The sequence below is a fragment of the Stigmatopora argus genome, chromosome 16 (genome assembly GCF_051989625.1).
Source record: "Stigmatopora argus isolate UIUO_Sarg chromosome 16, RoL_Sarg_1.0, whole genome shotgun sequence".
Classification (NCBI taxonomy): Eukaryota; Metazoa; Chordata; class Actinopteri; order Syngnathiformes; family Syngnathidae; genus Stigmatopora; species Stigmatopora argus.
In genome coordinates this window covers 1,563,810-1,576,325 of record NC_135402.1, presented here as the reverse complement: position 1 = coordinate 1,576,325, position 12,516 = coordinate 1,563,810, and the positions used below count along the sequence as shown (strand labels likewise).

At 42.8% G+C, this 12,516-nt stretch overlaps 2 protein-coding genes across 4 annotated transcripts in view; both read right to left on the bottom strand.

Annotated features, from left to right (window-relative positions):
• Positions 1-12,516, bottom strand: part of rabgap1 (RAB GTPase activating protein 1) — a 50,449-nt gene that overhangs the window by 22,178 nt on the left and 15,755 nt on the right. The window lies entirely within an intron of this gene.
• On the bottom strand, positions 2,197-7,046 carry LOC144091263 (putative G-protein coupled receptor 21). Its single transcript, XM_077623473.1, has one exon. It carries the CDS (start codon positions 6,326-6,328, stop codon positions 5,102-5,104), a length of 1,227 nt encoding a protein of 408 aa, XP_077479599.1. The 5' UTR covers positions 6,329-7,046; the 3' UTR covers positions 2,197-5,101.

The following is a 12,516-nucleotide window of genomic DNA, read 5'->3' as shown; positions in this document are numbered from 1 at the left end:
TCCCTGAACTTGGCTTTGAGTGCAGAGTTGCACTGCAGGTCAATGAGCTCCATTTGAAGCTCAGGAGGGGCATCTTGCACATCAAAGGAGAAGGGGTCCGCAAAAATTTGAAATGTGGCTTTGTGTGTCTTGAAGTCTGCAAATCTGTGATCAAATTCCTCCTGTAGCTTCGAAATGGCCTGAACATACTTCTCACCACTGAATGGTGTGCCTGCATCCACGAGAGCCTTGCATGCTGGGAAATGGCAAAGGTTTGTCTGAGAGAGCTGGGCTTTCCATAACACAAGTTTAGTGCAGAATGCTCTCACGTTGTCATAGGCAGCACTGACAAGTTGCCCCTGGCCTTGTAACTTCTTGTTCAGTACATTAAGCTCATGTGTGATATCAACAAGAAAAGCCAAGTCCATGAGCCATTTGGGATCACTTAGCACAGGATCAATCAACTCACAAACGGCGTAGCTAGCTTTGACTGCTGCATTACTGTCTTTGGTAGCCTTCTTGAAGAGATCCTGTTGCCTCAGAAGACGTGTTTTAAGACTGGCAACCTGGTTGGCTCTCTCATCTCCCTGGTATTTTTCGTACTCCTCAGCATGTCTCATAGTACAATTACGTTTCAAATTGTATTCCTTGTGCACCGCAACTTTTTCAGTGTAAATGAGACACGTCGGGGTGCCCCTGTGTTCAACAAAGAAATATTGCACTCCCCATTTTTCTTGAAACTGTCTGTGCTCATCACCGACCTTTCTCTTCACGGCAGGCTTTGAAGAGACATCTCTGGGGCTCTGTAATATGTTTTTCCACTTGGAATGAGTCTCGGGTTGATCTTTCACATTCAGTCGCACGGGTTTGTGGCGCATGTGCACTTTCGCTCTCCGTTTCAATCGCGGAGATGGCTACAGACACTGACACAGGCTGGATCACGGATCATAGCGCCTCATTCAGTTCTATGCTGAGAGCAGCGGAGGAGTGTGCGCGCCGAGCGGAGGGATCGGCCTCACGGCTTCTCCTCCACCCAGCTGATTGGAGGAATGAATGAGTGAGTGAGCGAGGCACTGGACAGCCCGGCCGATGTCCCGCCCTCCAGAGCCGTATACCTCACCGTGATTGGTTCATTCAGCTCCGAACCAAAGTTCCCTCTAATTTTTTGTTGGTCTGAGCAGAAAGACAACCTCCCTGAGCGCACTGAGTACCAGTGTGAGCGACATCATCGGTACTCGGATGATTCGCCTAAAGACGTTTCGCCGACGGACGTTTGACAGACGGGCAGGTCGCCGAATGGACGTTCCACCGAACGTTCATTCGGCCGAACGGAGGTTTCGCCGAAACGGGATTCGAACGCTCGCCCCGCCGGATCGTGTGTGTACAAGTTTTTCAACCTCGGCCCGCGGGCCATATACGGCCCGTTAGGATTTTTAATCCGGCCCGCCGCCGGTGTTGTCCAAATTATAGTAAAAATCAATGTTCGTCTACCATCAATGGCAGTCCGGGAATAAGCACTCTTGGGCAGGCAGATGTAGCAGAACCGAGCCGTAAAATGACAGCAATCGGGTCAAATCCATCCTAAAACAGCATTTAATGATTAAATACAAATACTGGATGATATCGCGATGGAGGCAAAAAAACGTCTATAGACGTCCATTCGCCAAACGGCTCAAAATGCTCTCAAATTCGGTCAAATCCAGCTGAAAACAGCGTTTAATGATTAAATACAAATACTAGTATTTGTATTTAATCATTAAACTAACAAATACTAGTACGACCTGTCCGTCTGTCAAACGTCCGTCGGCGAAACGTCTTTAGGCGAATCATCCGGTCACGACATCATCATTGCTCGCTATCGGCACACCAGTATCACACCTGCCACAAGCAGGTGCATGTCAATGTTCCCTCTAATTTTTCATGTAAAACATGCTGTAAAACAAGAAAAACATGAGTGGACAGAGCTACTGCCACTGGCTGCCACTTAAACGGCGCCATCATGGGGAAAGGGGTAAAAAAAAAAAAAAAAAAAAAAATTAAAAAAAAAAAAATCGATCTTTCATATTAAGACGGGGGCCGCAAATTATCGTCCCGCGGGCCGCATGTTTGAGACCCCTGCGTTACATGCTTAATGCAAGTGAGAGAAGTGTTAAATGACAAACGGTCACCTACTAAATCACTTGAAACGTACACACAAAAAGTCACATTGACAGTCTATAAAATGGAGCCCTCTCAAGAAAACACTTTAATTTGGAAATCAAGGCAACCAACACTTCCATGTGCACCTCACAGTCATAATCGTCTACGTGTAGAACCCCATATTTTCTCGCATATCCACCGCATTTGCCGCTCAAAAAATGATGACTGAATTAAGGGTATGGCTTATATGCGCACAAATTACACTTGAAATGCACGAAACTGCAAGGCGACAAAGACGAAACGCCATAACCCAAGACAATACGATCATTTATTTCAAAATAGAGAAAAGATAACCCGATAAAACGCTCAACGAAATTCATTTTGACGTCTATGAATGAAATTCACAAAAAAAACGTATCTTGCATAAAATGCGAAAAAACTCTTACTTGTGCATGCCATTGCTCGCTCAAGACGCCACCATCTTACCTAGGGATGACAAACTAGACCGCTACGGAAACACTTCCTGGTTGTACTGCTCACATGACTTTCTTTTTGAATTTGTCTACGTGCAGGCAGCACCGTTTCGAAATTTGCAATCCAGCAATCGATTTATACAGTATCTCAGAAATACCACGTGCAATGACTTTTCTTAAGATTTTCCCTTCAAAGTAACATTTGTACTCCCTATTAAAACCCATGAATGTGGAGGTTAAAATTTTGAATCAGGGGGCGTCTTATACGAGAGAAATCGTCAAATTCAACGATTTTAAGCCAATTTTAAGGGTGCGACTTATACGCGGATGCGGCTAATATGCGAGAAAATACAGTACGTATTCCCACTTCAATTTGGATTTCAAGGCAACCAACGCTTCCTTGTGCACCTCACAATCATAATTGTCTACCTGTAGAACCCCCCCATAAATAACACCGAGGCCCCAGACTGTACATCAGTTTGTGAAACTAAAAACAACAACAACAACAGTCAAACCTTCTTTGGTATCTAACAAAATATATATACAGAGATATGTATTCTCTCTCCGTGATTTGTACTTTTCATTTTCTGAATGTGAAGTTCCAGTAAACTCCAAAAATACAGATTAAGAGATGATAGGTGCATGCACATAGTTTTTTTTTCGTGGTGAAGGTGTCAATCTTCAGAAGAACTCTGGCCACTAAGAGTCTAACCTTTGTTTTTGTTTTGGTCAAGGTTTAAACAAATCCACGGTGATCACCATACTATGTCTAGCAACCACAGTACAAATGGAGAAAAGGCAGTTCTTCGCATTAAAGACGCTAAGACCACAAACCGCATTGTTTTATCAGAATACTGTCCTCGGATGTACCAGATTATTCAATTCATGTACCAATTCTCATCAAACGTTTAGTGTGAAAACAAACATTTTCTCGGTTTTGCTCGACGGTTTACATTTGGTCAGGCAACAGTCATACCATAAAATGAATAGACAGCAGAAAAATTGTGGCAACAACTGCATGACATGCAACAAGAATGAGGAAGGAAGCAAACAACAGTGTTTTGCTAACAGTCAAAGCCTCTCGTGGTCATTTATAAATTTATATATTTTCTATCAAGAAAGAATGTCTTGTGCAAAGCAATAGAAATTGCATATAGTTCTAAACGTACATTTTTTTCTACTGTTTGTTTTTCATGAAGAAAGCACCGTCAAATCATTTATTGATTTTAACAAATGCAATGTACACATAACGTTGTATTATTCTAAGCCAAGAGGAGAAGAGCACCTCAAAATATTTACTTTATTTTCCGGACTATAAGTCACGTTTTTTTTCCCGTTATCTGATTGGGCCTGCAACTAATACATTATTTGTGACTAATATTTATCTGTTATGTTTTTTGGGCTATGATTATGTGAAAAAATGTTACATTAAGAGATGCTATTTAGCCTGCTGTCTCTTCTCCATCTTATTTTTATTCTTTTAACGTAACCTGATAGAATAAAACAAATTGCCCTCCCAAAAATGTGACTTTTACTCCAGTACGGTTTTACAATTTACAAAAAAAACGTACTTAAAAAAATTCCGTACAAAAGTTGTCATATGGCGTACGCCAAGGGTGTCAAACTGGTTCGCGGGCCACATTAACGTCAAATTGATTTCATGCGGGCCGGACTATTTTAGATATAATATTTAGATTTTTTTAAATAAATGGATTAATAGAACTGGATTAAAAGCCATGAATATTCAGTTTTTATAGATCTAAAACAATGTTTATTTTGGGTTTTTTAATATATATATTTAGATTTTGCAAAATGATTAAAAAATTACAATTATTGATTTAAAAGGGGGAAAATCAGGAAATTTAATATGCATCTATACTCTTCATTTGAATTTGATCCAAAAACAGAAAGTCGGCACTCATCATTTACTTTCCCGGGCCACACAAAATGATGCGGCGGGCCAGATTTGGCCCCCGGGCCGCCATTTTGACACATGTGGCGTACACAATCTGAAATGATTTAAAAAAACGTACAAGTCTGCATAAGTCTATATTTTTCCTTTTCGTTCTATATTCTTTGGCTAGTGCGACTTATAGTCCGAAAAAATAGTTCCGCTGACCATGTTATTCAACATGCTTCTTGATGTATTTTTTTTTTGCATTCTCATTTTCTTGACTGACATCCCGAATGTTTCCGTCAGGAGAATGCTTAGTCCTCACGTGGACACATTTCCAAACATTGTCAAAATATTCGACCTCCTCTAAAATCCCATCCATCCCAAAAATAAAAACGCCGCCTTGTAAGACTATTTAGGACATTCAGTGCTTCACTCCAGACGCCTCCACCATTCGCGGCGTGCGCCGAGCGGACGTCTGCGTAACCTCCAAATGTGACGGAAAGAACAGTGGCCTGATGTCACCTCCTTCCATCTCTTCTTGGAATCATTTCAACTCGCAGAAGAGACGTTTTCAAAGCAGTTCGCGGGCCAAATTCGGCACGAGGCCGTCCCGCTACACATGACACGTGGTGCCGATCCCTACGTCTCCGCGGCCCCCCGATCCAAACCCCATCCCGGCGCATCCCTGTTCAATGGAACCGATGAAGGACTTTGGGGGTTTCCTTGGCCCGAAGTCGCCAGCGCTACGCTGTACGCAGTAGGAACAGAGGCGTTTGAGGCCCTTTCGAAAAGCCGAGTTGGACAGGCTGTAGATGAGACAATTGCAGAAGCTGTTGCTGATGGCCAGCCAAGTGGTGAGGAAGGACGCTGCGGGATGGTGATAAATTCCACCGCTTTCCAGCAGGAAGTAAACGATGTAGGGCAACCAGAGTAGATAGAAAACGCTGGTGATGCGGAACAGTACCATGGCGTAGCGTCTGTCCGGGTACGTCGAAGGCGATGGCTGATTTTGGAATGGTTGCTGATGCTGTTTCTGTGAATTCCTCGGGTCCACGTCGCTAGTCTCCTTGACCGGCGATCCGGAGATGGAGCCCGGCTCCCGTCGCTTTTGGGGCCGGTAACGGGCCTGCCGTTCGCTGATCTCCCGCGTGTGCTGGCGGCAGATCTTGAAGATGTTGCCGTAAGTGAAGCAGACGGTGAGGGCGGCCGGGGCGTAGAGTAACCCGACGATGAAGGTGGTGAACGCCGGCTGGGTGCTCCATTTGACGGCGCACCACTCTACCACATCCCCGTGGTAACCCGGTTTCCCCCAGCCGAGGAACGACGGGAGAAACACCAGCGCCGAGTACAACCATATCAAGACGATGCAGCAACGCACCCGACACGGCGTGACCAGAGCCGCGTAGGTCAGCGGTTGCGTGATGGCGATGTAGCGGTCCACGCTCACGCACGCCAATGACGCCATGGAGACCGACTTCAAAACGGACACCATGTACCCGAACACCTGGCAGGTGAGTTTGGGGTCGAGTCCTTGGAGGCGATGAAGTAGTGACAAGGAAGGGAAGAGGCAGCTGACACCCACCAGCAAATCGGCGTAGGCCATGGTCTGGATGAAAGCGCTGGTGGTGTGCTGGCTGAGCAAAGGGGCGCAGTGAAAGACGAAGATCACCACCAGGTTGCCGGAAATAATCAGAACCGTCAGGAGGAGAATGACGGAGACTTCCAGCAAGCAGGTGGTGATGATTTTGGAGTAGCTGATCTCCAGGAGGCAGAACGGAGCCGACAAGTTGGACAGGTCGGCAGAGCTCTGCTTCAGCGGTTCCAGGGAGGAATTCATCATCTCAGGCAGGAGGACGTCGAGGTTAAGGGGGACTCCGGTCCGGGACTATTTGGGTAGCTGCCCCGGTGGCTTGTACGGTTTCAACCGAAAGCTAAGTGTCCACGTTTCAAATGTGAAATTAATCTGCTGCTTCATTTCCGATGCAAGAAGGATGGAGAGGTGATGAAGCCCTCTGATTGCCGAGTGTCTTGAGTTTTAGGAAAGTAGCAGGCAAATGAGTGCGTTCGGGTATTCCCAAGCGAGCAAAAACGCACCTTTGTTGAACAGAATCCAGGTTGTTTTATGCCCGTCAAGCCTTTGGTGGCCATTTACCCAGAAACGACTTCAACATTGCCTCTTGCTGTTATGGTTGGCGTCCACAGAACGGTAAAGACAGCAAGCCGTAAAAATGTATCGTTGAGGCATCCAGCGTTTCCCCGATTCTTGCGTCTTCTTCACCTTATTTCCGTCACTGCCGGCTTTATTCCTCCCCAAGTTGCAGTCTGGTCCCTTGCGATCGTTATCACAGACAACTGATGTCAGGAGCAAAGTGCCGGATGAGGTTCCAGATGTCAAAAATGTCCGCACATGCTCTCCGTCCTAAACGGCATCTCCACACCTCAACCGTCTGCCCTCTCGGGAAGCGTCGTAGACAGACATACCGACGCTGGGAGAAGCCTGGAAGAGCCCCGATGATTTATTCTGCCACACTCCCGTCTCTTTTTCTTCCCTACTTCCAGTCTGCCTTCCACCCTCATCCCCTCTCTCTCACTCGAGAAACAGTGGCACAAGTCCCGCCCTCTTCTGTGGCTCAAACCAATCACCAGGAGTGAAGACATGTGGCTGCCTCGGTCCCACCCGCACCTTCTCCAAGCCTCCTCCCATTTTTTTTTCTTCCGCCGCTGTGCTTTCGCGCGTAATGTCAGAATATTCCGGTGACAATTAAAGACAGACGCGAGAGTTGGGGATTTATGCTAACCCAATTGCGCGCAACATTGCCTCCCTCGGAAGCTATTTGCCACATCATTAATTTTGAATAGACCTGTTTCACGATGACTGCGTTAAAATTAAAAAAGCTGCCGCCATTCGCACTGAAAATACACAATAGTTCACTGATGTTATATTTGCGTTTGCATTGGAGTGTGCCCTTGCATTACAATAGAAAATATACAAGTGGCAAATGTATGTGAGTAATATATTGCAACACTTACACACAAAACCGACACTTGCCGTATTTTCTCGCGTATAAGCCGTACCTTTAAAATTGCCTTAAAATCATTGAATTTTACAATTTCTCTGGTATAAGACGCCCCCTCATTCACAATTTTCACCTCCGTATTTATGGTTTTAATCGGGAAAATCTTAAGCTAAATCATTACATGTGCTATATATATGTATATAGACAGATAGATTGTATTAAATAATTATTTATTAATTTATTCATTTATTCATACATTTATTTATACATTTATTTATACATTTATATATTTATTTATACATTTATTTATATATTTATTTAAATATTTATTTGTTTATATGTTTATATATTTATTTATTTATATATGTATTTATTTATTAACTTATTTATGACCTATTTATTTATGTTTAAAATGTCTTTTCCTGTGTCTGTATTCTCACCCTCTTGCTACTGTGACAATTTCTCGAATACGGGATGAATAAAATTATCTAATCTAATCTAATAGATAGATATAGATATAAAATTCTGTTTTCACTGCATAGTCAGTTCTCTGAGGTCCTCTAGCTTTGCGGTGGAATTTCTACTTCAAAATAGGGACATGGGAAACTAAAAGAAACCTCCACATTAAAAATGCCAATTAGAACAATCCTTGAACAACAATGGAGTTAAACAAGGTCACAGTTAGGGGACAGCAATAAAAAAAGACCAGTCTATTGTCCAGACCGAAGGCAAGATAACAAGATAAGCCTACTTGAGAAATGTGTGTCAGTCCTTTCTCGTCTTTTCTCATCCTCCAACATAACAATAATGCAACAAGAAATTTGCCCATCAAACATCTGACCCGAATTAGGTCAAGGCCATCTATTCTGAACTTTATGTACCATGTAGAATTTCCAGAAAAATTATCCAATTTCACCTAATTGGACCAAAAATATTTTCATCTACTACAAACGATGTCTTTGTTTCTATATCGATTGCGTTCAATTGAAGCAAGTGGGAAGATTGCCATCATATTCGATTAATAACATCTTGGTGGTGCAGTCAGTGGGTTGCTTTTTTCCCTATGTAAATTATGTCTTGTTTAATTTTAAAAAAAGTATATGCCATTAAAAATGGAAACAACTGGAAATTCTACTATGCTGTCTATGATATCATCATTCCAATGGGTGTTCTCCCACATTTTGGGAATGGTTCGTTTATTATCGTCTGATAATTCCGATTTCACAGTACAATTAGGACTGTATGCAAAAAAATGAATTGCCCAAAAGAGGCAAATACTTTGTCAAAGCACCGCATACGTATCTGCTTACATAAATGTCTTTAGGTCCACAAGATTTGCGGATGCTGCATGAGACTATTTTGAAAGCGTCAGCTTGACTGAGTCTGCACAAGCCAACAGGACATCTTAATCTGCCTCCTGGCAGACAGTTGTTCATTGTAAGCTCTGCCCAACCGCCATTAAAAGGCCTTTTGATTGCATCTTCTCGCCGTCACGGGCCTCCGTCGGACTAATGAAAACATTCTGCAACTTAGTTGGGTTACGGGCCGGCGCGAGGACTTAAAATGACGCAAGATCGCCCACTAAAATTAGAAGCACCGCACTCTATTTATACCCGAAATGCGGCGCGATCCGCGTCCGAAAGCTAATGAGTTTGTCTCGTGCAAAGTAAATGGGCGTCACGTGATGGAGAACCGAAGCCATGCATGATACACACACACAAACACACACAAAGCCTGCACCTTTCTCTCCCCCCGCCACCCGGCGAATGCCGACACCCTCCTTTGCCTTCACGCACCCCCTCTGTCCATTGCACGAGGAGCTAAAAATAAATGACAGGAAGGGAAGAGGGGTTGGCTACTTGGGAAGAATGAAGAAAATACAGCAAAGGGAGGGAAGGGAATTGAGCTCGGAGACGAAAGGAAGGCGACCGGGAAGAAAATGGCATTGGAAGGGTGCAGCCGCGATGATGAAGAGGAGGCGGCGTGAGATCCAGACACTGCTGAGCTGAGCACAACGAGGCGCAAAGTCTACTTCATAGTATGAAGTATGAGTGGTGGGCTGTCAGGGCCTTCAAGGCCTTCTCTGCTGGCCAAAGAAATATCTGAATCATATATTATATTTTGTCCATCAATACTTATTAAATAATTCCAAATTGTCTGTTAGTTTCATTGCTTTTCCCCCTGGTTGCACTGCTTCCACATGTGTGTTCTCATATTGAAGCATTTAACCAATCACATTTCAGCCATTATTTGTTGCCAGGGTCAGAAATCTGCCTCAAGGCCTTCACAATCAGTTCTGCGGGCTCTGCTGCATTAAACAAGCGTCAATAAGACTGTTGCTTTAACCAATCAGATTTCGAGTTGGCAACACCACAATGTATTGTCGCGGGCGTAGGGACACGTCATCGCTTTCACCAACTATGAGGCTAGTCATTAGCCAGAGCTACCAAACTGTATTTGGAGCGAGCTGCACAAGCAAATATATTGTTGTGTTGATTTAAAGCCATTTTCAAGACGGACTATGACAGAAATACGACAGGACAGGCTCCACTTTCAGCATTAGCTTCGATGGCGATATAAAAGAAGGTAGAAAAAAAGGAGGATGGATATTGTGTACAGTTAAAAAGGATTTTTGGTGAGTAAAATATGGCTATATTCCTAAATAATATTTCAATTGTGGGCCAAGTTCTGATATCTGAAAATCTCCAGTGTTTGTATTTAAGCTCCAATGTTTGTATTTAATCATTAAATACTGCTAGGAAGTGGATTTTACCCATTGAAGGCGCTACGAGAAAATGCACGGACCGCCACTGCCAATCTTTTTGGGATTTTGAAACCAGCTTGGCCAGGCACCGCCGAACAATAAAAATGTCTTAAACGCATCGCAAAATGGTCTTTTTGCACCGTGGATCGATTTTGCCAAAAGCAACAAAGTGGCACATCAGCCAAGACAAAAATATTGATTAAAAATATTTCCATCAATTAACCAAGCCCAAAAGGCAAACAGTTGTTTTTAAATATTCAAATTTAAAATTTGCTGGGATTTAAAGGAAAAACATAGACTAACAAAAACTGTCCCATTGAAACCTTGTTTAATCTAATAATTTGCAAGCATGGTCATGCTGTATCTGCAAAAAAATAATAAATAAATAAAATTTAAACAAACCTACAACCCAATCATGTGGTCTTGCACACAACAGAAAAAACATCATGCAGACAAAATAATAAGCCAATTCTTTTAAGAAGAGACAAAAGTTGCCGGCGGGATTGCGCAATCGAACCGCCTCATGTGAACGAGGCTGGTCGAAATGCATGTACGCCACGTGACCAAAAATCACATGCTTTTCATTTTTCACAAAAGGCTATCAGTTCTTTAAACTTGTGTTTTCATCAGGCCATACACACCTCTTGAAGAGGGCGTTGCCATGGCGAGCACATTGCAACGATAAAAGCACACGGATGGCAACTACCCTTGGGTAATGGCGAGTTAAGCGCCACAGCGGCCTTTTTGTTCGACTAAAATCTCTTCCGTCATTCGCGCGGAACGCAGACAAGCGTTGGGGAAAGTTCCCATTAGACGTCGGTCAAAAAACACCCTAGCCACAGTCAATTTTAGTCCACTCCCCCCAAAAACCTGTATACAGTGGTACCTCAACCTACAAGCAGCTCTACCTACGAGATGCTCTAGATACGATGGAAATTTCGATCAAATAATTCGCCCTAGATACGAGAAAAATTTCGAGATGCGAGAAAGCCAGGTGGCCATGACATGAGAGGCTGTTTATCATTGTAGCGCACTGTCTTTTTTTGCCGCATCTCTTTCGTGTATAACAGATATCTACGAGCAATGAACGATTTATTCAGACGAGTTTCCGCTACACATGGACCAGAAAATGCACAACGGTATGCCCGTACATCTGTGTATCCTCCGCGTCTAATTTTATAGTTCTATTAAACACATTTTATTACTATTAAACCACTCGTTATTTGTTACTTTGTCAATTAGAATTAGAAGAAATATAAAAAAAATTCCAATCCAATATCCTGTTTTTGGTGTTTGTTCAGAGGGTTGGAACGAATTAATTTGTTTTTAGTTCATTTCAATGGGGAAAGTTCGCTCAAGTTACGAGAAGCTCGACATACGAGCTCAGTCCCGGAACGGATTAAGATCGTATGTCGAGGTACCACTGTATTACATTGAAAACTTGGAATATACCTTAAAAATGTCTACTGAAATATAAGCTTGCGTTTCAAAACATTCCTTATCTGAGTTGTCATGGGAAGGGAAAGCTTACTTTTATAATTATGGTAACTGTTTTTTTTTATGTTTCCAGAAATGTACGTTATGTTCTAACACATAAACGGCAAAGAATTAAAGGCGCCACTCGCTAGGACACTTTGTGCGGGGAGGACAAAGGGAGAAGCCTACACATGGTGAACAAAAGCAAAAAAACTCATTAAAGGACTGGCTTTATGAGGACGGCATGTCCAAATTACAAAAAAATGGTCAACGGCAGTGAAATAAATTCACCCGCTACAGCAGTTAATGAGCTGAGATAACGAGTAAAAAAATTATCCATATTTATAATGCAACAATGGATAGATATATAGTATATTTCTATACTGACACTATAGAAACGAGTCCTGTAGTAAAAAAACAAATACTAAAATAGCTCAATTTATGGCATTAGGTGACCAAGTTTATTCACTCTAAAAGTTTATTGACGTGAAACAATTTGTTTACAACCTGACTTTGGTGTTTCACAACTGAAAAAAGGGATTTCTGATTTTTATGATTCTAACGTTGTGACCGCTCTATTCAATTTGCTTGGACGGAAGACATTTTGAAACAGTACTCCCCCCTCCTCACCCCCAGTTAAAAAGCTTTCCTGGGTATCAGATCAGGACTCACCATTGGCAGATTGTCCAAATCAGTCACATGCCAAAAATATTAGATCGGGACATCCCGAGGCAAAATGGGAATGATATATTTGCTCAAGAGTGCGAGTAT

Bases quoted from the DNA above. Each gene is read 5' to 3' on its own strand.
- LOC144091263 (XM_077623473.1), bottom strand. From the start codon at position 6,328: ATGATGAATTCCTCCCTGGAACCGCTGAAGCAGAGCTCTGCCGACCTG.